General features: G+C 44.7%; 1 protein-coding gene across 4 annotated transcripts in view; it reads right to left on the minus strand.

Annotated features, from left to right (window-relative positions):
- EEPD1 (endonuclease/exonuclease/phosphatase family domain containing 1) overlaps positions 1-27,883 on the minus strand; it is a 191,522-nt gene that overhangs the window by 106,657 nt on the left and 56,982 nt on the right. The window contains exons 1-2 of one of the 4 annotated variants that reach the window (XM_024990619.2): positions 14,661-15,082; positions 13,171-14,217 (exon numbers count right to left, since the gene is read on the minus strand). In XM_024990619.2, coding sequence (XP_024846387.1) covers positions 13,171-14,054 — 884 coding nt within the window. In that variant the 5' untranslated portion in view covers positions 14,055-14,217; positions 14,661-15,082. Of the gene's footprint in view, positions 1-13,170; positions 14,218-14,623; positions 15,083-27,883 lie in introns of those variants that run through there. The other 3 variants (XM_015469386.3, NM_001034409.2, XM_010804256.4) reach the window with 3 other exon arrangements.

The following is a 27,883-nucleotide window of genomic DNA, read 5'->3' on the forward strand; positions in this document are numbered from 1 at the left end:
TAAATATTAGGGGGAAAAAAGAGGCAATTTTAACAGGCAGGTATCCAGGGAAGACTACATGAAGACACAGGGAGATGACAGCTATCTACAGGCCAAGGAGAAACCAACCCTATTGACACCTTGATCTTGGACTTCCAGGCTCCAGAATTATGAGAAAATAAATTTCTTTTGTTTAAGCTGCCCAATCTGTGCTCCTTTGATATGACAGCTCTAGCAAACTAATACACTCTTACCTACAAAAACAACTGCTTTTCCTTCTCTGAATTGAAGGACGTTTGGTAGAAATAGTGACCATCTTCCCTCTCTGTACAAAAACCCTCAGAGTTGGAAGGGACTTTCGTGATTCAGAAGAACTGAGTACGTTTAAGTATATAGCCTTTACCAATATAAACAGTCAAGAAAAATGCCACAGTTGCTTTGATACACAGATACTGTATGTGGAATCAGGGGTTATGGTGATCACACATTCTTATCTTTCACTCATTACCTGGTTTATTTTTATATCTTGCTTTGGTAGATCAAGAAATTCTTGATTTTCATAGATTAGATAAATGGTTACAAATAGTAACATTTTAATTATATTTTTTAATTGATTGATGATTGCTTTACAATATTGGTTTGATTTCTGTCATACATCCACATGAATTAGCCAGAGGTGTGCATATGTCTCCTTTCTCTTAAATCTCCCTCCCACTTGCCACCCTTTCCCACTTCTCTAGGTTGTTACAGAACCCCAGTTTGAGTCCCTGGAGTCTGATGAACATATTCTCAGGGCAGCAGTGGAGATGCAGACATAGAGAACAGACTTATGAACAAGGGCTGGGGAGAGGAAAGAGAGGGTGAGATGAATGGAAAGTAGTATGGAAGCATATACACTAACATATGTAAAATAGTAACATTTTGAACAAACGTCTTAGAGTTTCAGATGCTCTTCAATTATTCAAAAGTTGAACAGACAGAAGCAACTTGTATTTCCAAGTTGAAACTCCAACAATATTTAAGTTGAAACTAACAATATCCAACTATCGCAAAATTGCACTCATCTCACACGCTAGTAAAGTAATGCTCAAAATTCTCCAAGCCAGGCTTCAGCAATACATGAACCGTGAACTTCCAGATGTTCAAGCTGGTTTTAGAAAAGGCAGAGGAACCAGAGATCAAATTGCCAACATCCGCTGGATCACTGAAAAAGCAAGAGAGTTCCAGAAAAATATCTATTTCTGCTTTATTGACTATGCCAAAGCCTTTGACTGTGTGGATCACAATAAACTGTAGAAAATTCTGAAAGAGATGGGAATACCAGACCTCCTGACCTGCCTCTTGAGAATCCTGTATGCAGGTCAGGAAGCAACAGTTAGAACTGGACATGGAACAATAGACTGGTTCCAAATAGGAAAAGGGGTACATCAAGGCTGTATATTGTCACCCTGCTTATTTAACTTATATGCAGAGTACATCATGAGAAACGCTGGGCTGGAAGAAGCACAAGCTGGAATCAAGATTGCCGGGAGAAATATCAATACCCTCAGATATGCAGATGACACCACCCTTATGGCAGAAAGTGAAGAGGAACTAAAAAGCCTCTTGATGAAAGTGAAAGTGGAGAGTGAAAAAGTTGTCTTAAAGCTCAACATTCAGAAAACAAAGATCACGGCATCTTGTCCCATCACTTCATGGGAAATAGATGGGGAAACAGTGGAAACAGTGTCAGACTTTATTTTTTTGGGCTCCAAAATCACTGCAGATGGTGACTGCAGCCATGAAATTAAAAGACGCTTACTCCTTGGAAGGAAAGTTATGACCAACCTAGATAGCATATTCAAAAGCAGAGACATTACTTTGCCAACTAAGGTCCGTCTAGTCAAGGCTATGGTTTTTCCAGTGGTCATGTATGGATGTGAAAGTTGGACTGTGAAGAAGGCTGAGCGCTGAAGAATTGATGCTTTTGAACTGTGGTGTTGGAGAAGACTCTTGAGAGTCCCTTGGACTGCAAGGACATCCAACCAGTCCATTCTGAAGGAGATCAGCCCTGGGATTTCTTTGGAAGGAATGATGCTAAAGCTGAAACTCCAGTACTTTGGCCACCTCATGTGAAGAGTTGACTCATTGGAAAAGACTCTGATGCTGGGAGGGATTGGGGGCAGGAGGAGAAGGGGACGACAGAGGATGAGATGGCTGGATGGCATCACTGACTCGATGGATGTGAGTCTGAGTGAACTCTGGGAGTTGGTGATGGACAGGGAGGCCTTGTGTGCTGCGATTCATGGGGTCGCAAAGAGTCGGACATGACTGAGCGACTGAACCGAAATGAACAATATCCAAATATTACTTGCACTTTTACTGTTAATATTGGAAGCAACAAATCTAACACAATTTAAGATTACAAATCCACTCCAAACAGCCCTGCCTGGCATTTAACAGAGCCCAGCGTGTGAGTACTGTGACACCATGGTGTCTGACACAGTTTCACATGTATGAACATGAATTTAAAAATCGAACTTGAACATAAAATCTAGAACAGTTTAAAAAGATGGTGCAGAGTTATAAACTCAGGAAGATGTTTTATACACCACTGACTCCAGTCTACCTGCTTATTAAATCCCTCCCAGCTCACATTAGTGAGTTTCATAAGCAGGCTCTCTACCGCACTGAAGAAAATGCTGACTAGTCCAAGTCTTAAGTCAAAAAAATTTTTTAAAAGCTAATTACTCCTTCACCTCATATTTCTGAAAGTTGCAAAAGATTTGGGGAAAGAAACTGGACCAATGAACCCTTGGCCTTATATTTTTGAGTCAATCTAGAAAAAATAATAGTCTATCAGTAACAACCCTCAGTCACTGCCACGGTCTGTAATACGTTGGGTTGGCCAATATATCCACAGCAAATACAGTCTCTAGACTACAGAAGTAATGTAACTTGGGCCAGGTACTAGTGCCCTTAAAAACACAAAAGAGATTCTCCTAACCAGCCTCTACCCAAGGGACCCGCTCAGCAGACTGCCCTCATTCCCTTCATCAAAGACGCTGGGAGCTGGGCACCCATGCCACACTGAGTTCTCCCAGTTGATGAATTCCCCTTTCTCACATGCTCACCCAGGTCCAGCTGGGTCTGTCCCCAGACTTGTTCATGCCCACTGTGCATATTGCTGTGGTCTCCTAACCGCGACATCGGCTGTCAAAACAGGAGTCTGAGCAGAAACAGAAGTTGCTTCTAAGAAAAGGAAGATGAATGTTTGGAAAGCTTCTATGAAAGCAAATTGTTTGAAGAAACTGCTGTAAAAACAGATGTGGGCAAGATGATTGTAAAAGACTGAAAAGTAGTAAAAATATAGTATTGCATACTCAGATTGCTTTGCAAATATCCTTGCTCCACTTTGAACAAAGAAATACTGGATATATACACACAATGATAATGTCATCAGCATACTTATGAAAGATCATGACTATGAAACTCGAACCAAGTTGGTTAGAGAGCACTTAGTTGAGTAAAAAGGCTGGGGTAATGAATAAAACACAAAGTTGTGGAAAAGCATTAATGAACTAAATACTTTATCATCACACCTTGGAATCCAATTGCTTAGGTTATAATCCAAGCTCCATCACCTAAAAGGTGTATGACCCTGGGGAAAATTACTCAACCTCCCTGAGCCGTCACTTCTGCACGTGTAGGAGGACGGATGATGATACCCAAAGGAAAGCTACTTAGCCCTGGACATCAGCCACAGCAACTATCAGTGTTAACTATCACTGTTTTTGTTCTTAGTACAACTACTGCTACCACAGTTGTGGACACTGAACACAATTACTATTATGTGGGGGGAGGGACATGCAGTAGTTTCACGTTTAAAATGAGTCCTCAAGTTAAAAACGACTTTGCAACTTTGCAAAGAACTCACCAGTAAAATGACACAATGAACTGCAGCTGCAGAGGTCGCCCACCAAACACAGAGAGACGAAGCCCCAAATCTACTGGCAGTCGTGTCTGACTCTCCACGACCCTGTGGACTGTAGCCCACCAAGCTCCTCCGTCCGTGGGATTTTTCCAGGCAAGAGTACCGGAGTGGGTTGCCATTTCCTCCTCCAGGGGATCCTCCCAGCTCAGGGATCGAACCTGAGTCTCCTAGATCTCCTGCAGGTGGATTTTTTTAACCACTGAGCCACCTGGGGAAGCCCAATCACTGGTACTGAGAGGCCACTAAAACTTTTACTTTTTCCTCATTTAAGGAAAGAGAGAATGCAAAAATACTTAAGTCAGACTCAATTTGCTTAATAAAAACACATTCTAGAGAATTTTTTTTTTGTAACAGATAATTGGATCAGTATTTTTTAAAACAGCAATTTTATCTAACATCTCCCACTTTAAAAGACACCATGATTTCAGCATTAGTTGAGAAAGACCAAGTACTGATTTCATTCTCTAGCTTTTGGGTGAGCAAATAGGATTCAGATCCCTGCAACACAATAAAACCACACCCCAAATACAACCTTCAATGTGGCCATGTAACAACATTCTCATGGCTTCAGCATCGCATTTCAGGAGTTTACAGCAGCCTCTAGATAAAGTAATTGAAGGCCCAGCTTAACAGCTTAATCAGGTAATGGCTAAATCAAAATAGAACTCGCTAGAAACAAGGGTTTGTTGGAAACAAAAAACAAAGCAACAGAGGTAGAGAGCTGTACTCAGTAAAGAAAACTCAGGGTTTCTTTCCCCAGTAGTTTAGTAGGAGTCAGGACTTCTTAATAAAGAACTGCTTACTCTGAGCACATCTCCCCAGGGTTCCTATCCGCTGGAGTCCAGTTGTTTGGCAGTTGTCAATCAAAACATTACAATAAGAACTGCTGTCCAGCTGAGGCCTGTGTACAGTCATCAGGAATAGGATAGGCAAGTTTCTAAGTTCCTAAATCTCTGTTGAGAACTGCAAGCCTGCAAGCAGAGCAGGGCATTTCTGCATAATATCCTGGATGTTTTGAAAAGAGCACAGGTGTGGAATTTCCACTCAGCTGTACATGATAACACAAAGACCAGGGTGTCCATGAGGAACACATCAAATATCAGTGAAATGCATGATTTTGTTACTGGCAGAGATTGTTAAGAACTCTGAGATAAAATCTTTTGTAAGACTGGGTAATTTTGAAATAAAAATAACACATACCACAGTGCTATTCTCTACCACGGAGCTCCTCGTCTGAATGATTCACACCTTGAGCCTGTGCAAGTCGGGAACTGACTGACTTCCTCCTCCTCACCTGATGGCTGCGTGGGGAGTTGCTGATATTCACCTTCACCCTGATGGCCACTACTCCTGCTGCTCAGAACCTGGCCTCCCCTCCAGACTAATTCCTTTCCAACCACCTTGATCCTGTCCCCACATCCCTTCCCTATGCTGAGCTCTCCATCCGCCTCCAGAGCCAGGCAGACAGGTACCAGACCCCTGGGCTTAAGCTTGGCCTCTTTCTTCAAAACAGACACGGACCCGGTAAGCACCTGGGAATGTGTCTCCTTGTGAGACTGTGAGCTCCCTGACGTCACCCTGTGCCTCTGACCTCACTAGGTAAGTGCACTTAAATTCAATCCACGTTGAATTTAACTTCTGTAAATGTCTTTTGGGGTTTCCCAGGTGGTACAATGGTAAAGAATCTGCCTGCCAGAGAGATGTGGGTTCAATCCCTGGTTCAAGAAGATCCTCTGGGAGGAGGAAAGAGCAACCCACTCCAGTATTCTTGCCTGGAAAATTCCATGAACAGAGGAGCCTCGTGGGCTACAGTCCATGGGGTTGCAAAGAGTTGGATGCGACAAAGCACAGCACAGCACAAATATATGGTTAGGCCGTTTAATATAGCGGTTCTCTTGCTCTGTATATCCCAATCCCAGCTCGACCAATCTGTTCCACTCACATGTCTACCCAATCCTCTTCATTATGGGACTTAACTAGTCCCTGGTAACTGATGAGCCCACCTGACCTCAATTCTTCCCTATAATAGTAGCCTCCTTCTCCCCTAAGTACCAAAGATTGCTCTCATGTCTTGCCCTGCAGTCTGCCACACAAGGTGGGGTGTTGCTCCAGGACCCTTTGTGTAAAAGCCTTGTCCAATAATTCACTGATGTCTCTGTTACTGTCCCCAGACTCTTTCTTGGCCCATGGGGTGCAGTCCAGCACCTGGTCTACACAGAGGACCTCATGGCCTCTTTCTTCATCCACTGTGGACCAAGATCCCACATTTGTCCAGAGTGAGGCAACAGCAGACAGAGGGGTAAGGTCACCAAGCTGCATCATGCCGACTTAACGCAGAGGCATGTGAGTCAGTCTCCAGATTTCTTAAATGCCTCTGAGCCTGTCTTCTAGCAATCTACACAGTTAATCTCCACAATATCCCAAACACAGGCAAGTCTTTTCAGTTTTTGTCTCTAAAAGATCTTCTTATCGCCACCCACTTCTGCCCCCCTGTCATCATCCTTTTCAGCCTGTATTCTATAATAGCCTCACTTAGTCAACTCCTAGGACACACTCCAAGAGACCCCCCAGCAGACAGAACAATCTGATAACAGCTAATTCATCAACTTCTGCTTCTAATCCTCTGCGGCCCCACCCACCTGGCCCTACCTCCCTCTCCAAGTGGAAGTGGAAGCCACCTTCCACTCCCGGAACTCCGGCTCTCTGTCTGAAGCAAGCTCTCTCAGGGCCTTTGCACCTGCTGGCTCCTCTAGTGAAGCACTCTTTCCTCCAACTTCTTCCATGCCTGGCTCCTTAGCTCCTCAGATGAGGCTTCCTTGACCCCCATCTACTCAGCAAGCCTCCATCACCCTCAGCTTTCACCACTATCTATAGGCATTTATCTGTGTACTGACTTGTTTGTCTTCCTGCCTAAAATGGAAACTCTGTAAGAGCACTGGCTTTGTCTTATCCTACACTTTATTACCAGAGCTTGGTACTTAGTGAGAGCTCAAAAAAATTCTGTTAAATGAATAAATAATACAGGAATGAGTATCTTCTAGAAGAATCAATATTTTCAACACACCCCCTCTTCCCCACTACGAATCAGATCCCAGTGGGCCCAGCTTTCTGGAATGACAAAAGGAAGAGCTGTCCCTTTGGTGAAATAAGCCCTGTGTCTGCTCACCCCAGGCCTTCCCTTCATTCACGCCCTCTTCTGTCATTAATCCTCAGCAGTTTTACTACTGACCACCTTTCTCTCTGGAAACCCAGAGCTCTCTGGCTCAGAAAACCGGAACACAGCCTTGGAGTGGAGCCAAGGTCGCAGACTCACACTTGAGGGTCCCAGTGCAAGGCGGTGGGGAACTGACACCCTCTGGAGTGCTCCACCTCTGGCCCAAAGCCCTGTCCTTCACAGGAACAAAAACAGGAAGGGAGCAGAGGTCTCCAGCGGCCTGAGAGTCTAGGTAAAGCTCTGATGCCTGGCCAGCCTGAGGCCGAAGAGAGGGAGGAAAGAGCAGGTGGGTGAGGGTCAGTCAAGGCCATGGAATTTGGGAAGAGATACCTCCATTCCCTGCTCTGAAATCAAACATGCCTGCCTTCAAAATCTGATTCCAACATCTTCGTTTCTGAAGGCCACACGGATGCTATTTAATCTCTCTGAGCCTCCGTTTCCACAGCTGTCAAAAGAGATTTCACAATTTCTACTTTAAGGCAACTGCTGGGCACTTTGCCCCAAGATGATATGTCTGGCTGCACCCACCAACCTTCAGTCCCTCAGGATGAGCCCATTACTCTTATTAAAAATTCAACCCGGTATCAGTCCTGCTCGGTGAATTTTGATAAAATGTGCAGATTTTTCCAAATGTTTTGAGGCTGAGCCATAAAAGCTGATTCATATTTCCTTAACTTGGTTTAAAAACAAGGCCAGTCTGACTCCCAAATTTAGCATATACATATACATAGCAGCCATTCAATACATGTTTTTCCATGAATGAATCAAACAACAAGATGGGCTGTATCTATACTGAGTCTATTAAGTCTGACAAACTAAAATCCCTTTTTTCACAAGGAGTGTGTGCTGTCATGCACTAATTCACCTTGTGCTTTGATACCACAAACAAACATGAGGCAAGAAAACCGATTCAGACCATTAAAAGACTCAAGACTTTGACACATTTCTTTCTGATGGAGACCATGGGAAAATGTGCAAGTGGGATGCTAAACTCCTTATTTCTTCTGGAGATTATCTGTCAGCTCCTACAGCGCTTATGCTTTCAGAAACCAAAAGGACTGTTCAAAATTGAACAATTCCTCAGCAAAAAAACAAAGAGTAAAATTCAAACAACCTTCTCAAAATCACGAATTATCAGGAGATGCAAGTTAAAATCACAATGAGATATTTCCTTACACCTGTCAGAATGGCTATCATCAAAAAGACCACAAATAACAAATGTTGACAAGGATGTGAAGAAAAGGAACGCTTGCGCACTGTTGGTGGGAATGTAAATTGGCATAGCCACTATGGAAAACAGTATGGAAGTTCCTCAAAAAACTAAAACAAAAACTACTATGTGACCCAGCAATCCCACTGCAGGGTACAGATCCAAAGAAAAAGACAGATGTATCTGTATGTTCATTGGAGCAATGTTTACAATAACCAAGATATGGAAGCAACCTAAGTTCCCACTGATAAATGAATGGATAAAGACGTTGTATATACATAGACACACACACACACACACACACACACACATAATGGAACATTACTCAACCATGAAAAGAATGAAATTTTGCCATCTGCAACAACATGGATGGACTTGGAGGATATTATGCTAAGTGAAATAAGTCAGACAGAAAAAGACAAACACTATATGTGGAATTTCCCTGGAGAAGGAAATGGCAATCCACTCCAGTATTCTTGCCTGGAGAATCCCAAGGACAGAGGAGCCTGGCAGGCTACTGTCCATGGGGTCGCAAGAGTAGGACGCGACTCAGTGACTAAACTATTACTACTATACGTGGAATTTAGAAAACAAAGCAAATTAACAAACATAGCTAAACACAGAGTCATAGAGACAGAGAACACACAGTTGCCAGAGGGGAAGTGGGGGAGAAGAGAAATAAGTGAGGGAGATTAACAGGTAGAAACTTCAAGTTACAAAAGAAGTAAGTCACAAGTACAGTGTTCAGTGTGGAAAATACAATCAATAATGATATAGTATCTTTGTACAGTGACAGATCATAACTAGACTTATCATGGTGATCATTTTGAAATGTATAGAAATATTGAATCATTATGTGGTACATGAGGAACTAACAGTGTTATAGGTCAAGTTCCCTTCAAAAAACAAACTCACTCCTAGGAAAAGAGATCAGATTTGTGGTTACAAGAGGTGAGGCATAGAGGGAGGGAAAGTTGGATGAAGGTAGTCAAAAAGTACAAATTTCCAGTTAAAAGGTGAAAAAGTACTAGGGAGACAATGTATAACATGATTAACGTAATTAGCACTTCTGCATGTAATCCATGAAAGTTGTTAGGAGAGTAAATCCTAAGAGCTCTCATCACAAGGAAAAAATGTTAATTTTTTTTTTTTTTCTATTTCTTTGATTTTGTACCTATATGAGATGACAGATTTTTACTAAACTTATTGTGGTCATCATTGCATGACATCTGTGAGTCAAATCATTATGCTGTATACTTTAAACTTCTACAGTTCTATATGTCAGCTATATCTCATTAAAACTGGAATAGAAAAAAATAAACAATCTTCATTCCATATCTGGGCTATCATCAAATTTTGCGAGAGTATTTAGCAGAAGCATTCCTCTTTTAGACTTGCTCCATAAATCCTGAAAACAAGAAAAACATTGCCTAAGATTGACACTCGGCAAAGGAATCTGATGAAACCTGTCAGTTCTGTGCCACAGCAAGACATCCTTGAAGGTTCCTGGTAATCGTGATTATTGAGCTTTCTGCTCTATCTCAGGCTGCATGTGCAAAACATGATTTCTTGTAGCTCATACACACTTGTCCACCAAGGCAGCAGCACCTCAGGGCCAAAAAGACTCCATCCTGTTAGAGTCTCAGCCAGGTATGTTTTAGTCTAAGAAAAGACACACAAACCCACAGAGAGGAAAACAAGAGCCAGCTATTCCCTTTGCAAAAAAAGTGCCCAAGGGTTTGTGTTTCTCTGTGTGTATGTGTGTGTTTTACATTAGCTACATTTATCATATGGAAAAACTTAGACTTCGAGAAGTTAAGGAATTTCACCAATTTAACACATACAGAGGTGGAGCTGGGGGTTTTCTTTTTTTCTTTACAATGAATTTAATGTATGAAAATAGGACTAGTACACAATTTGGCAAATGCCCCTGGTTAGGCAGCGTGTGGAATGTCTGAACAAGAGGCAGGATAAAAATAAGGTGCTTATAAAATGGCACACTTGCAAAGAGCACAGGTCTAAAGTCAGAAGGTTCTGGGTCCTAGTCCCAGCTGACATACTAATGAGCTGTGGGATACAGGCAAGTCACTTAACTTCTTCGGTTTTAGTTTCCTTACTCAAAGGTGGAGACTCAATAATAAAAGCATGCATTACCTACTTCCCAGAGTTACTGAGAAAGCTGTGAAAATACAAAGGCACATTCAAAAGTCACATAACTACTATAATATATATATTATATATATGTATATGTGTGTGTGTATATAAAGAGCACCCCAAAAATTACCTGCATCCATTCTTGCTCAAATTAAATTTCTTTCCTCTTGCTAATAAAAGGATCGATTGGAATGTGAGATAATTTTGTGAATCAGGATGAACACAGCTCCTGGAGAATGTACACTGCTGTTTTGAGGACATGTGATCCACTCCGTCACAACCAGGCATCTTTCAGTGCCCTAACCAATGGATCCATTCCAGTTCTGCAGGGAGTCAGGCCCTAAGCCAATTACTTCAGGTTTACCAAACACTAACAAGGTGCTTAGAGTGCCCAGAACACTGAACACATCACGAACAGGCAAAAAGAAACACCAACCCACAGGACAACAGATGCGGCCAAGTGTGAGAAATATGATGGCGACACAGGTCACATTTAAAGTGGCTGCCAGATGCTCCCTTCTACACCCTTCTGGGTAAGCTCTTCCTGAATTCTCACTTGAGGACAATAGTCAACTGTCTTCAACAAATCATCACCCCCTAGGAAATCTAAAGAAGAGACACCAGGACAAATCCCTCACTGGGCAAGTTACCTCTCTTTCTTGGCGTTGCTGGTTGACCCGGTCCGGAGCCCACTCTGAAGTCAGCTGTTTCCTGTTCACTCTCCCATTTTCCACCCTTCACATTCATCTGTTCTAGAACCTAAGTAAACCCTTCAAACTCTGTCCAAAAAGACCACCACATGGTTGAATAACTACAAGGATGATCAGAACCATCAAAGAAAATATACCTAGAAAGCGCTGCCTGGACTCACCGGACTTGTCAGAAAAGACACTTCAGGGAAAACATTCACAGAGCAGCTCACAGGACATCTGACTGCCAACACACAGTACAACAAGGTGCAAACTTTATTGTGTATCAGAACCACCCAGAGGTTGCGGAAAACCCAAGGTTCCCGTGGCAGTTGCTGATGCTGGTTTCCAGAGACCACACTTGAAAAATCTGTCATGGTAAGTGGGCAAGGGCTACCCAGTCGGTCATCCCCATGGGGGCAACTTCAGCTCCTGATTCATCCTCCTCCATCCCCAAAATAAGCCTTAAGAAAACTCATAATAGGAATTAAACAGTCAGCCCTCCGCCTCCCTTCTCCTTGCCCAGATGCACAGCCATGCGGCCATGGATGAAAAGAACAACTGTCCAGCCATTCCACACAGGTTATCTCCTGGGTTGAGTCCTATTCTCCCCTGTGTACTACACGATTTTGCAAAAGGAGTGAGTTATGATGCAAAATAGAGGATGTGGAGTTGCAGGAAGTGCATTCGGGTTCCCCAGGTCCCATTCCCTGAGTGGTGCAAGTTCCTAACACTCAGTGACAGAGCACGCCAGTGGGACAGTGCCAGGGAAATGCTTTGACCCGGTTTTCTCCTCACTCATTTTTCCTGATGCTCTGCCACAATGCACTGTGATTTCCCGCCGAGAACTCACTTCATGTCACCAACAACCCAGTGCAAAAAAAACAGTGTGTGGTCCCAAGCATACTGCATCTCAAGGCAGAAGTGGACGTGGGGTGGGGGGTGGTGTGGAATGGTGGCAGGGCCAATTCCCTTCAGAGCAGGATCCGTATGGACATGAGTTTGGGTTTTGCCTTGGAAGGGACTATTAGAAATATTTCTTTCCTTCCCAAAGTTGATTGTGTTATATAATGCACTATTTCACAGCGGGAATTACTGCTACAATAATATTGTTTTGTTTTAGGGAGTGTCAACGGAAGTTCCCACAGAGAGTAGCGTTGTAAATAAGGTAAACACTCAGAGATAAGAGGGCATCATACGACTCTCTTCTTCTATGGTTCAAATGTAGAAATCTGGCCAGTGTTCACCATACAATCAGCTTGGCCTTTTCTGGCCCTCAGACAGGGGAGGTTTACATATATTTGGGGCTGTAACTGTGGGCCTAAAAACCACCTTCAGGCTAAATAAGGAAAAAGAATGAAGGGTGATTCATTTGCAGCATTTTGGTAAATATATTTACATAGCGTGTATGTTTGCAAATACCTGGTCTTTGCAAAGATTTTTCTGGACACAAATTAGCATATTTGGTAGAACAAATGTGACTTTGCCTCCCAAGAAAAAAAAACTCTGACTAACTCTTTCACCCATGCAGAAGGGCAACAATTCCCAGGCTGTGAGTGCTTCATTTGGTGTAAACCCCATGAAGTCTTGGAAGTCAAACATTTTCCAAAGCAGTAATACTAATACAGTTTCCACTGACCCCAAATTTAGGAATTAATCTCAGACATACCCACAGAGTCAGACACAACTGAAGCGACTTAGCAGCAGCAGCAGCAGCATACCATGTTCAAGATACAGACGTCAAGTCCAGATAGCTCTATTTAGAAAATCCTGGAGCAGGAGAGCTCAGCCACTCAGAATACTGCACCATATTGGCTGTGGCCTCAAGCCCACTGATTTAAAAATCTTGCACTCTCCATACCCGCCCCCAAATCCACTCATTTGCATGCACAGATGAGGCCATGCAAGAGCTGCCTTCATACCCAGTGCCCTTGCTTGTTCTTATCCTCACCTGTTTTCCAGGAGCGTCATGCACACCACCTCTCGCACCCCGGGGTTGTTGGCCTTCTCCACCGAACAGCCCTGCAAGTTCCAGGTGGCCAGCCTCAGCACAGGCCGCCCGTCCCTCGTGCCCCCGAAGGCCTCCACCGAGGGCCTCGTGGAGATGATCTGCGTGGGCCCCCCAGGCGGCAGGTCTAGGTCTTCACTCTGCAAGCTTAGTGAGGTGGGGCTGGGGTGAGGCTTGGCGGTGAAGGTCAGACCGCCGTTGGTGTGGGTGGACGGAGGCCTGGACCTCTCGGCAAACACCTGGTGCCGTATCCTGTCCAGGAAGGCGGCATTGATCCCGCCCATCCTCACCAGGTCCTCCACGCTGCGGAAGGGCCCATGTTCACGGCGGTAGTCCACGATGCTGACGGCCATCTTCTCCGTGAGGCCCCGCACGCTCATGAGCTGAGCCGGGGTGGCTGTGTTGATGTTGACACGCGGGGTGAGGGGCACGGCAGCGGCGGTGGCCAGGTGGTGAGGCTGCTGCTCTGCCATCAAGTCCCTCCTCAGGGAGCTGGGGGAGTGCTGCGCCGAGCTGCCCTTGCTGCTCACACAGATCTCAAACTTGACCTGCTCCAGCTTGGTGGCACCCACGCCACTGACCAGTGCCAGGTCCTCCACTTTCTTGAAGCCACCGATGTACTCGCGGTACTCCACAATGCTCCGTGCCACCGCGCGCGTCACCCCCGGCAGGGTCATCAGCTCCTCCTCCGTGGCGGTGTTGATGTTAAGTCTCTCCTGGTTGACCAGGATGTTGCTGAAGTTGCAGGCTGCGCTGAACTTGCGACTATGGGACAGGTCCGAGGGGTCCCGGGGGATGGAGCGGTGGCAGCCCAGGGTGCTCCCCATGGCAGGATCAGGAGGAGTCCAGGAAGCCTTTTGGCTAGGGAGGAAGCCCAGTAGACCTCACAGGCACAGAGGGAAGGTGCAGGATTCAGGGCATGAAATGGTTACCTAGACAAACATTAAATAACCTGCCCCAAGTGTCCAAAACTACCTTTCACTTGGCCACCTGGAAAACAAATAAACACAAATCGATTGAATCAGTTAATCAGTTTGCATTAGCACTCCCTACCTACAGCTTGGATTCTTAGCCAGGAGTCCAGGGCTGATGTCTGTCTGTGAACCTTAGGAAACACACACAAGGGGGCTGTCCCATGAGGATTTACCTCTAGTGAAGCCCAATTTTTATCACGTTAGGGTCAAAAAACGCTATAAGCAGCTTCTCCTGGAAGGAGACCTATCCCCACCAGCCTACTACACTTCTCCTCCTTGCCTTTCAACTCTTCCAGCACTGGGGCCATCTCCCCGCCTCCAGTCGCTTCCATTTAAACTCTCAGGCAAAAGGAAGTGGGCATCCCCACGCCCCCTACTCCTGACATTCAGCACCACCAGCAACTTTGAAATTCCATCCTCACTAGTGCGGGCACGGAGAAAGGGTTTATCATCCTCTACCACAGTTGGCGCCGTTCCTAGCGCCCCACCTCTCAGCTGCTCCTTTGGGGCGTCCTCCTTCCACCTGCGGCTCCGAAGCCTGAGCCCAGCCCAGGACAGCGCCGGCGCAGGTGCTGATCAGCGGCTGGCCGCGGGATCCCTCCCACGCCACCTCGGACCGCGCGTCCCAGCTGTTTCTGCTGGAGAAAACTCTTGAGTGCCTCTCCCAGAACCGGCAGGAGCTGCAGGGCTTCGCGGAGGCGGCAGCGGCAGTGAAATCCGGCCGCTGCGGCTGCACCAAGACTGGCGGCGCTGCCGCAGTTGCGTTCATCCAAACGAAAAGTCCTTCTCCCGACTCGGACGCGGTATCCGCAAGAACCGGGTCCAGAGCCCAGCACCAAAGCCACAACCGCCGATCGCCGTCTGTGTCAAAGCCAAAGTCCCGGCCGCCAGGCCCGCGCCTCCTCCGCACTACGGCCACGCCTCCTCGCGAGCTCCAACCCCTCCTCCGGACTCCGAGGGCACGTGGGGGCGGGGCCGGAGCTCTAGCCCTGACACCAGGGCTTCAAACCCGAGAACGCGGGGCGGGCCCTGGTGTTCAGGAGGCGGGGCCGCGGGGCGCGGGGGCGGTGCCAGGACGCGAGGTGGTTGGAATGCAAGGCCCAAGAGTGTGAGAGGCGGGGCTATGCTGCGAGAGGACTGGCCCCAGCGTGAAGAGGTGGTGATGGAACCCCGAAAGCCGAAGCAGGGCCTGAGCGGAAGGGGGCGGGCCCCGGGAGCGTGGAGGCGGGGCCGACGCCACCCGTGCAGCGGCGGGTCACCCGAAGGCTGTTCGGTCCGCTGCCCCAGAGCTCGGGTTGCTACCGGGGATCAAAGGCTGGCTGTACGGCATAGAGGATTTTTAGTCTCGCCCGAGGCGGGACTCTCCCGACAGCTTTTCGGTGGGCTGCAGCTAGGGGTGCGGCAAACGCTACCGGGCCGTCAGCCCAAATTTAGTCCGTCTTTGGGGCGTGGGGACAGGGCTAAGACACTCCCTGTGTGGGAGGCACACCTACGGGCCGGGAGCCTAGCCTGCGTTCTGAGAACATTCGAGGACTGAATGGGAACTTTTTATCTTCCGCCGCCCTCTTTCGTCCTCCTCTTTTCTTCCTTTTGTGTATTACCTTTACCCTGCTTACATACAACCCTAGCAACTCTATGCTACTAGGAGAGGGCGCGCACTGCCGGTTCGAGCTGTGTTCGCGTAGGTCACTTAACTGCGTTGCTCATTTGCATGTTTAGCGCTCTGAGTAAATATGGATATTTCCTATAAGAATTAAATCTAGTTATTAAGGAGGAAGAACATGCTAGCTGGAAATGGAAGCTGGCTTCCCAAAATTCAGAAGGGTTTTTGAATCATGCCACTAAAGGACAGTTTAAAAATTCAAGAGTCGGCTGTATTACAGCGAATACATGGAGCTGCTGCTGCTGCTAAGTCGCTTCAGTCGTGTCCGACTCTGTGCGACCCCATAGACGGCAGCCCACTAGGCTCCTCTGTCCCTGGGATTCTCCAGGCAAGAACACTGGAGTGGGTTGCCATTTCCTTCTCCAACATGGAGCTAGAGTATTCAATTAAACAAACCGTGAGGTGATACCACTGACTACTTTGATCCTGGGTGTTCATTGACCTCTGAAGTTTCATCCCCAATCAATGTGACCGATGGATGCTTCTGCTTTAAATTCCCCAGGCTAGGTCAGCAAAAACCAGCTCTCAGGGAAGGCAGAGGTACTTCAGAGGTGAAATGTGAGCCAACCAAGACTTGACAAAACGTTGTTGCCTTTCTTTGTATACTGGTTGGGACTGTTAATTGCAGATGACAGAAATCCAAGTCAAACTAGCTAGGCAAAAAAAAGGGGGGGCATTTCCTGGTTTTTGTGGGGGAAAGTTAGGGAATAGATCTTACCCATGTTTCTCAGGACTGCATGCAGCCCAAAAGTCAACAGGATCTTGTCTGACCCCCTTTGTCTCCTCTACTTGCTTCCTCACCCTAGGCTACATTATGCTACTCCTTTCCTCCTATAATTCTGTTGTGATAAAAAAAAAATTTTTTTTAACCAGAAAATATCTTAAGAGGAGGGAGAAATCTTTGTTGATCAGAATGCCTTAATGGGCTTTTTTGGCTGTGGATGGACAGCCTAGGGGCATTGTTAGTTGGGCTGGAACATTTTCATTGTTTAATCTAGAACACTTTGGAGGGTAAGAAGGAAACTATTAACTTCACTGGCACAGCAGACATAATCTGGTTTTGTTTCCTATAAACAGAAGCCTATGTTCCACCTTTTAGAAATGAAGCCAGGGACTTGCCTGGTGGTCCAGTAGCTGAGACTCTATGCTCCCAATGCAGGGGTCCTGGATTTGATCCTCGGTTAGGGAACTAGATCCCACATGCTGAAACTAAGAGTTCACTTGCCACAGCTAAGAGTTTGCAAGCTGCAACTAAAGATTCTGCATGCCACAACTAAGACCTGACACGGCCACATAGATAAAAGTCCTAAAAAAGAAAGAAAGAAAATAAAGAAAGCCAAAATGTAGCTAAACTCCTGTGCATTGAAACAAGCAAAAATCACAATAGGATGGCCAAATGTTAAATAATTGACCGTACCAAATGTTGATGAGAATGTGGAGCAATTGACACTCGCATACATTGCTGGTGGCAGTGTGAGAAGATACAACCATTTTGGAAATCAGTTTGGCAATTTCTTAAAAAGCTCAACATACATCTAGCATGAAAAGTTAAATATCAGTCGCTCGTGTCTGACTCTTTGAGACCCCATGGAATATAGCCTACTAGGCTCCTCTGCGCATGGGATTCTCCAGGCAAGAATACTAGAGTGGGTAGTCATTTCCTTCTCCAGAGGACCATCCCAACCCAGGGATCAAGCCTAGGTCTCCTGCATTGCAGGCAGATTCTTTACCGTCTGAGCCGCCAGGGAAAAACCCAACAGTTCCATTCCTAAGTATTTACCAAGGAGAAATGAAAGCATAAACCCAGTCTTGGGCATGAATTTTAATAGGAACTTTCTTCTAAAACAAAAACCCAGGAACAACCTAAATCCACCAGTAGAGAATGGATAAACAAGTTATGGCATATCATCCATATAGCAGAATACTACTCAGTAATAAAGAAAAAACTATTAATACCCACAATATTGAAGAATCTCAAAACCATACTGAAAGAAAGCCACACCCCCACCCCAAAAAAACTAAATATTTTGTGATTCCATGGAAAAATACAAACTAATCTATATACAGAGAAAGCAGATCAGCAGTTTCTTGGGGATAGGATGGGTTAAAAAAGGACACAAGGAAACTTTGAGGGATGCTAGAAATGTTTGGGATTTCATGGTTGTATGTATTAGTATGTCAAAACTGACACAATTGTACTCTTTAAATATATGCAGTTTAGTGTGCTTCAGTCAGACTTCAACAAAGACTGGGAAGAAATCTTAAAAAAATCAAAAAGGAGTGCTCTTTGAACTTAAAGGGAAAAAAGAAAGGACAGGATAATTTTAGGGAGGAGGGATATGTGACCCAGGGTGGAGAGGAGGAAGTTGAAGGGGAACAAGGGTCCAAGAAGGGAGTCTGGAGCTAATAGAAGAGACCCGGGAACATCCCCAAGTTAGGATTGGGGACCCAGCAGGCCAGGTGTCATGAGACAGAATACAAATGCATTGTTTTAAGCTTATAAATACTGAAGTGGTTGCCTCACAGCGAAGTGTATCATATAGATGTGATCCTCAGGTCTTGTTTCTCCAGCAAGAAAAGCCAGTGTCACGGCTCCACATGTTGTCCCCTTTACAACTCATTGACCTTTGTCTCATTCTTAGGAAAGTTTCACCAGGCTATGATTTCCCCCAAGAAAAGAGGTTTTTGTTTTTATTCAATTGGGTCATGAGAAAATTTTGGCAAGGGCCTATCTCTTGCCTAGTGGTTTATGAGTGTCTTGTGACAGCTGTAGCAATAAAGCAGGGTAGTTTTTTTTTTAATGATTATGTTTAAACAAAATGTTTCATATATATATAATATATATATATTTTTATATATATATATATATATATAGGCTGTACTGGGTCTTGGTTGCTGCATGGGATTTTCTCTAGTTGTGGACAGCAAGGGTTACTCTCTAGTTGTGGTACTCGGGCTTCTCATTGTGGTGGTTTCTTTTGTGGAGCATGGGCTCTAGAGTACGTGGACTTCAGTAGCTGCAGCTCCCAGGCTCAAGAGCACAGGCTCAGTAGTTGTGGTGCACAGGCTTAGTTGCTCTGCGTCATGTGGGATCTTCCCGGATCAGGGATCTAACCCATGTCTCCTGCGTTTACCCAGGGAAGCCCCCAAAATATGTTTTTTTATTGCATTTATTTCTACTGAGCCGTTTCCCCTCCCCCACAAACACAGAAGACAGGATGGAGAAGAGCAGGGAAGAGGAGAAATGCCCAGGATGGAGAAGAGCAGGGAAGAGGAGAAATGCCCAGTCTAGCCTCAGAAGTTCATCCAGGTGCAGGGCAGGGGCTGGCCTGGGCCTCCAGCCAGGGTCCTCTCCTCTTGTCTGCTTAGTGCCCCGTGGCAGTCCTTTGAACTGCCAGTTATCTTGGATACTATGCTTTTGAAGGCCATAGAGATGGTGGATATCTCCTTATCTGAACTTCTGAGTGAAAGCTGGACAGATTGCACACCTGTGTCCTCCACCACGCAAAGTCCTCTCCAGGAGGGGCCCTGTACCCACAGCAGCTCAGCTCCCACCCGCAAATGTTTTCTTCTAGTATCTGATCTCCTGAACCACCTCTTTGAGCTCCATGGATCTTGTGATCATCATGTGTAAAGTGCAGGGAGCCCACCTGACCTCCCAATGTGCTTTCTGGTTTATATTACTGCCTGGACTAATTGAGGTTTCATCTTTGCTCGGCTTTCAGCTTCAGGCTGGTTCTTTCTGATTGACCTGAAACACAGGTGCAGATGAAGGTAAAGGGATTTTACCTTCCCATTGGCCCCTGGGTGCTGCTGGGAGAGAGGCTGGGGCCACATTGTCAGGCAAACTCTGGTTGTCAGACCCTGTCTAAGCTGCCCGGGGTGGATGGAGTTTTCTTTGGAGGATAACTTCTGGGGAGTTTAGGTCCATCTGGGGGTTCCACCAGTGCTGCTGGTGATGTGTGGGTGCAGGGGGAGACCACAGGGCCACACCAAGGGAAGTACTGGGGTGGTCTTCTCCAGCCAGGTAGGGGCTTTCCATCGTAACTGCTGATCCCTGCTGTCAGGCCACTGATGTTCATGTGCTGCTGTTCTGACTGTTCTCAGAGTAGGAATGAAGCTCTGCTGTTTTGGGTGAGCTATAATTTGCAGGATAGATAAGGAGGGCAGCTGTTGGTTAGATTAGCCAAAGGAGCCAGTTTCAGGGTAATGATACAGCCCTCCAGCTCAGATATATTGTTGGCTAGGAGCGCATAGGTGACCATCACTTCAGTTCATCATACTTCTGGCCCATCTACAAGTCATGGATCCCTCCCCATGTGTAGCCCATGGCCACCATCAGCTCAGTCTACTTGGGATCCTTGTGGTCAGGTAATGGCTCTATGTAAGGTATTAGTCCCTCCCTTGGCCCATGTTGATCCATGAATCCTTTATGATTTCTTCTCAAGAGCCTCCTTTGATGAAGTTGAGGATGATGGATTTCTTGAGCAGTTTTTCATACCCCATGGACATGTTTAAGGGAATATTATGTATTCTGCTCAGTGCCCACCCCCATAATAAAGAAAAAGGTGAGAAAAAATAAAGAAAAATGAGGGAAATTGAAAAGAAACATGTGAGAAAAAATAAAATGAAAAATAAAAAGTAAAACACAATAAAGACAAATAAAAGTGGGATGAAAATTTTTAAATTAGAAAAATTAAAAGGATAGAGAAAAATGAGAAAAAGAAGGGGGCAAGGGGAATAGTAAGCAAAATAGACAAAAGCTAAAGAAGAAAAAATTTAACTTTGCTGAAAATCCCTCAGATGACCAAAAGCTACCTTCTAGGGCTGCTGCTGCTGCTGCTGCTGCTGCTAAGTCGCTTCAGTTGTGTCCAACTCTGTGCGACCCCATAGACGGCAGCCCACCAGGCTCCCCCATCCCTGGGATTCTCCAGGCAAGAACACTGGAGTGGATTGCCATTTCCTTCTCCAATGCATGAGAGTGAAAAGTGAAAGTGAAGACACTCAGTCGTATCTGACTCCTAGCAACCCCATGGACTGCAGCCTACCAGGCTCCTCGTCCAGGGGATTTTCTAAGCAAGCATACTGGAGTGGGTTGCCATTGCCTTCTCCGAGCTTCCAGGGCTAGACTGACCAAAAACCTTGGCCTAGCCAGGAACCTACATAGGTGTCTGGAATTCTATAACAATGGCTCCTTATGAGGTCAGAGCAAGAAATGGACCCATCACAGCTAGAGAGAGCAGAGTGATATTCTCTTTTCTGATTCAAGAATCATTTACTGGTTTTTTTTTAAGGTGCTTTTTGTTTATGTGGATTATAGCAAATGACATTTACCTTCCTTGAAATTAAAACCTGTAGGATGATTCAGTGCCCTTTTCCTTTCTAGTTTGAAAAGCTATAATAATTTTTGGCTTTTAAAAAGTTCATAATGTCTACACTTAAATATTTAATTCTTTTTTTTCTTTAAACTCTGAATGACTGGTCTCAAAATGGTACTGTCACAACTCCACTAACATCATAATACTATACAGAAATGTTCCTTTGCATGAAATAATGTGATGTTTTTGTCTGGCTTTGGTATTAGGGTAGTGCTGGTCTCATACAACAAGTTAAGAAAGTATTCCTTCTGCTTCTATCTTTGGGAAGGAATCGTAGAGAACTGGTATCATTTCTTCCACATTTATTTGGCAGAATTCACTGGTGAACCCATCTGAGCCTGGCACTTTCTGTTTTGGAAGGTCATTGATTCAATTTCCTTAATAGATATAGACCTATTCAGATTGTCTATTGAGGAAGCCTTCCCCACCCCCCCACAAAGTCCTGTTTTTTAAGAGAATTAATCAAAACATTTCTATGACAATAAAGTAAATAGAAAGGATTGTAAAAAAAAATTTCCCATTGGCAATCCATTTGTCTGTAAATGTGCCAGTTTATCTGCCAAGGGGTCACTGCTCTTAGAAGAACCTATTTCTCTGTTGAGATACATGGAAGAAACAGCTCTAATTCTTGTAAGCAAGGCTGCATCTGTTTTGGTTTTACTAAATGGCTTAGCCTGAGCCCCCACAACTGAACTCAAGAGCAGTTAAAAACAGGCATCTCAATTTACAACTTCCAGGGAACCCAGAAGTGTTATTTTTCCTTCCTTCAGTGGACTTGGCCTTCTTCCAGGAAAGTGGATTGAAAGGCAGGAAATTTTGACAGTACCAGTTTGGGTTTCTTTGTATCAAATTCCTCCTTACAAAAGTCATCTTCTATTGACTCATAAATTGTTTCATTTCATGTCTGACAGTTGAAGGCTTTTGTCATTTCCCCCAACATCTTAAATGTCTCTCTGAGTGGTATTTTATTTCTTATGGAGCATTTGGCTGGAGATTATTATAGCAAAGTCCCAACAGAACAAGGTGGCTTCATTTACAGTACCAGAATGGAGAACATTACCATCAGAGGCTCTACGTTGCCTTTGGTGGTAGTGCCCAGAGTTATTATTATAGGAAATAATATTCATTAATTTTTAAAGACGATGTGATTATCACCATCACACTTAGGAACTCTAGCTCCTGTTTGCTTTATTCATTTCCTCTTAAAAGCAACATGTGCAGTTAGTTTCAGACTTCTGCTTTCTCATAGTACAGCTAATTCTTTACTGTTGATTAAATTGGAGGGTTTCTGAAACATACTTCTTGGTAAAGCTTAGCACTTTGATTTCTGGGTGCCTAATTAGGAGACTTTGCTTAGCTCAGAATGCCCCAGAAGCAGAGGAGGGAATGAGGCAATGCCCTTGGGCCCTGCACTTCTGTGAGTGGGGTGAGGAGCCTCCTTCACGCAGCCCATGGGCTGGAGGAGGAAGTTCCTCTGGCTGGAGGTAGGGGAGACAGCTCTCATACACACACAGGCAACAGGCGGGCCTTCTCTGCTCTGCCTCCCATTTTAGGCTTGCTTGGCAACATCAGCCCCAATGTCAACACCGTGCCAAGTTCAACTTATGATGCACTTTTCTGGTTCTCACCTTCTCTCCCTTTAGCATTGCCATTGCCATTCTTTTTAAGCTACTGCTGCTGCTGCTGCTAATTCGCTTCAGTCGTGTCCGACTCTGCAAGACCCCATAGACAGCAGCCCATCAGGTTCCACCGTCCCTGGGATTCTCCAGGCAAGAACACTGGAGTGGGTTGCCATTTCCTTCTCCAATGCATGAGAGTGAAAAGTGAAAGTGAAGTCGCTCAGTCGTGTCCGACTCTTAGCTACTTCATGGATTACAGCCTACCAGGCTCCTCCATCCATGGGATTTTCCAGGCAAGAGTACTGGAGTGGGGTGCCATTGCCTTAAGCTACATTTCTCCTAAATATTGGAAAAGTAAGGCCTGATAATCTGGTAGTCATAGTCCTACTTCCAGGAATGACTTCCTTAAGAAATTAACCTTGAAGGATTTAAACAGCCTCCTCCAAAGTGTGATCCAGTAGTGGTGAGGAAGAGACAGTTAAGAAGACACAGAGCTAAATACAATTGAACTCCTCAATGGGGAATCTCTCCCTTTTCATTTTTCTGGCCATCACTAAGGGGAAAGTCTCAGGTCAGGGCTGCTGTGACCATAACATGTTCTCAGATCTGGTAATCTCTTTCCATAGGGGACTCAGTGATCTCAGGTTCAGAATCTTGACAGGCAACAGTATTAAGATAAAATTTAATTATATTGTTTTCCTTTGGGGATTTGATATAGCTGTCCCATATACAGTCATATATCTCCAGGTCCACATGGTACTCAGATATGGCAAAAAACCCTAAATGTATTCAAGAAAGACTGCAGTATGCTGCTGCTGCTGCTGCTGCTAAGTCGCTTCAGTCGTGTCTGACCCTGTGCGACCCCATAGATGGCAGCCCACCAGTCTCCCCCGTCCTGGGATTTTCCAGGCAAGAACACTGGAGTGGGTTGCCATTTCCTTCTCCAGTGCATGAAAGTGAAAAGTGAAAGTGAAGTCGCTCAGTCGTATCTGACTCTTATCGACCCCATGAACTGCAGCCCACCAGGCTTCTCCATCCATGGGATTTTCCAGGCAAGCATACTGGAGTGGGGTGCCATTGCCTTCTCCGAGACTGCAGTATAAATACCACATTTTACAGGCAATAGTTCTTCCCTTGGCACGACATGGGAACACCAGGGGCATTTGTGAAAATCTCAATACCCAGGCTCCTCACCCCCAGACCATTCAATTAGAAACTCTGGGTATTTGTTAAACCTCCAACTGACTCTGATGGATAGTTTGAAAACAAGTGCTTTAAACTAATCTTAGATTAGAGTATAAATGAGATGGAGACCGTTTAAATTTAATGTGATGATTGATATGATTAAGTTTAAATTGACCATCTTGATGTTTATTTTCTCTTTGTTCCACTTAATCTTTTTTCCCTCTTTTTCTGCCTACTTTTGGATTGATTACTTTTTTGTAGCAGTTTTTTGAGATACAATTCACCAATTTAAAAAGTGTGTAATTCAGTGATTTCTAGTATATACACAGAATTGTGTAGCCATCACCATATTTATAGAACATCACTCCAAAAAGAAACCTCATACCTTTAGCTATCACCCCCAAATCTTCCCATTCCTACCCCTCCCCCAGCCCTAAGCAAATACGAATCTACTTTTTGCCTTTATAGATTTGCCTAATCTGGACATTTTATACAAATGGAATCATATAATATGGGCCTATTGTGACTGGTTTCTTTCACTTAGTAGGATGTCTTCACGGTTCATCCATGTTGCAGTACGTATCCATATTCATTCCTTTTTATAAATGAATTTCACTGTATGGATATACCACATTTGTTTATCCATTCATCAGTTAATGGACATTTCATGAATAATGCTGCCACAAATATTCATGTTTTGTGTGGCCATATGTTTCATTTCTCCTGTGTATATTCCTAGGAGTAGAATTGCTCAGTCATATGATAATTCCCAGTCGTAAAGGAAATCAACCCTGAATATTCACTGAAAGGACTGATGCTAAACCTGAAGCTCCAATACTTTGGCCACCTAATGCGAAGAGCCAACTCTTTGGAAAAGACCCTGGTGCTGGGAAAGATTGAGGGCAGGAGGAGAAAGGAGTGACAGAGGATAAGATGGTTGGATGGCATCACTAACTCAGTAGACATGAGTTTGAGCAAACTCCAGGAGATAGTGAAGCACAGGGAAGCCTGGAATGCTGCATTTCATGCATTTGCAAAGAGTCGGACATGACTTAGTGACTGAACAACAAATGATAACTCTGTATTTGAATTGCTGCCAGTCTGTTACAAAGTGACTGACCCATTTTACATTCCCACCAGCAGTATATGAGGTTTCTAAATTCTCCACATTCTCTCCAAAGTTTGTTCATATCTGTCTTTACATTAATAGCCATCCTAGTTGGTATAAAGCAGTATCTCACTATGGTGTTGATTTGCATTTCCCTGACAACAACAAATGACGAGCATCTTTTCAAGAGCTTACTGGCCATTTGTTTATCTTCTTTGGTGAACTGTTCCATTGTACCTCCTTTGTGACTCATTAGCTGTAAACTTTGTATCATTATTTTAGAGGTTGTTTTAGGGTTTGTATTATAGTGTATATCTTTAATTTATCACTGTCTACCTTCATGTGATATCTTACCACCTCACATGTATTCAAAAACTGTACACAAGTACACTTCCATTTTTTCACCCCCAACTTTTGTGCTACTGTTGTTCCATCTCTGGTTAGAATAGACGCTCTCTTTTTTGTAGAATGCTGGTGCTTTGTGACCCTGAGGGAATAGCATTTGTCATGGGAAACTAATGGGAAGCAAATGGGTTTATTTGTTAGCATTTGTATCGTTCCTCAAGGGCAGGCCAGGTCCAGCTGTAAGAGTCACCAGACAGAACATCAAGAAGGGCCTGGATTCGAAGTCAGGGAAGAGAGGAGATCTTAGAGTGGTAGAAACCTTTTGAAATCTTTGAGGCACCTTCAACAGGTTCCTTATTCTCCTGAGGACCTCCCTGGCTGCATTCCTCAGCATCCACATTTCTGGGTTCATGACTAATAAGTTGGTCAGTTGCAATGATTACATATGAGTCAGGGCAGGGCAACAGAGAGTCATGGCTTAGTAACAGAGAAACTTGGATTCAAATACCAACTTTACCACTTATAGATACGTAACCCAGAGATAAGATCTTAACTCTTATGAGCCTCAGTTTCTTCACCTATAAATTTGGAATAAAGATTCTTGCCTCCTAATGTTGTTAAACGGATTAAATGAGGTGAGGCAGGAAAAGAGGCCAACATATGTGACATAACAAGCACGCCACTAATATTTTTATCCCTTCTATATGACTCTTTACCTGCATTAGCCAACTGTATTTCTTCCATTCCTGATGTTTCTTGGGAATTCATAATTCAGGGACAACACTGACTTTGAGAGCCTTTTTCCTATTCCTACTCTGAAAATTCTAATGAGTTCACATACTTTTATGAGATTGTCACAAACTCTCTACTGTTCAACATGTAGACCTACCATTTATTGGACTTACATGATGCCAGGCATGTACTGGGCACCTTGCCTGCCTTATTTTCAAATTTTATTATCAACCCCATATGATGGACAGGGTTTCTCCACCTTCTAACTATTGACCTTTAAAGCCAGATAATTCTTGGTTGTGGGGGCCGTCCTGTGCGTTGTAGGATTTTAGCAGCATCCCTGGCCTCTCTCTACTCACTAGATGCCAATAGCATTCCTCAATTGTGACAATCAAAAATATCTGCAGATATCGCCACGTATCTCCCAAGGGGCAAAATCTTCCTCAGATGAGAACCACTGGGATGGGATTGGTATCAATCCCATCTCCTTGTGAGGAAGCCACAGTTCAGAGTAGTAGAGAGCTATGCTCAGAGCCACGCAGGTACCAAGTGGTGGACGCAGGATTCAACTAGAGCCCAGCTGGCTCCTAAGCCCCGCATTACAGTGACTTGAGATGTACCCTCATCTGCAAAAACAGTCTCAAGTACTCTGGACATACTTGGCCCTAAATGCTACCTTTCATGCTGAAGGTGCGTAGACTCTGGATTCTCCTCTCTCAAAACCAAAAACAGGCCCAAAAGAAGCGATAAGATAGCCATTGTTCACAGGTAGGGCTCAGAGGGACAAGAGCAACATACCATACGCAGCCAGCACCCAAACATGCTTTTTTCCTTTGGCTGCACCACACAGCTCACAGGATCTCAGTGTCCTGACCAGGATTTGAACTCGGGCTACCATAGTGAAAACCTGGAATCCTAACCACTAGGCCGCCAGGGAATCCCTAAACATGCTTAGTGTTTGGACTTCCCTGGGGATCCAGTGGCTAAGACTCCATGCTCCCAATGCAGGGAGCCCAGATTCTATTCCTGGTCAGGGAGGTAGATTCCCCATGTCACGATGAAGACTCAACACAGTCAAATAAATAAATAAAAATTTAAAATATTTTTTAAAAGGCAACAAAACTTTCACAAAAGACCAAAGCATGCTTTTTTTTTTAAATGAGGGGTGTTATGTTTTGAATCATATTCCCCAAGATATATGCTGGAGTCTTAATCTCTGGTTCCTGTGACTGTGACCTTGTTTGGAGAAAGGGTTATTGCCAATATACTCAAGATGAAGTCATGAGGGTGGCCCCCAATCCAATATGACTGGTGTCCTTTTAAGAAGAGGAAAATTTGGACACAGATCTAGAAGGAAGGCCATGTAAAGATGGAGGCAGAGATTGGAGCTATGCTGGCAAGAGCTGGAAAACATATAGGGCTATCAGAAGCTGGAAGAGCCAAGGACGGATCCTTCCCAAGGAGCTTTGTAGGAATATGGTACTGTTGACAAGTTGACTTCAGACTGCTGGCCTGAAGAGAACTCTGTTGTTTTAAGGCACCCAGTTTTCAGGTCCTTTCTGAGAACAGCCCTAGAAACTACTACAGAAGAGTACTTCCCAGGTCTGGCAGCCCCAGCACCCCATATTTTGATTTCACAGTGCATCTTGTTC

Source organism: Bos taurus, chromosome 4, assembly GCF_002263795.3.
Source record: "Bos taurus isolate L1 Dominette 01449 registration number 42190680 breed Hereford chromosome 4, ARS-UCD2.0, whole genome shotgun sequence".
NCBI lineage: Eukaryota > Metazoa > Chordata > Mammalia > Artiodactyla > Bovidae > Bos > Bos taurus.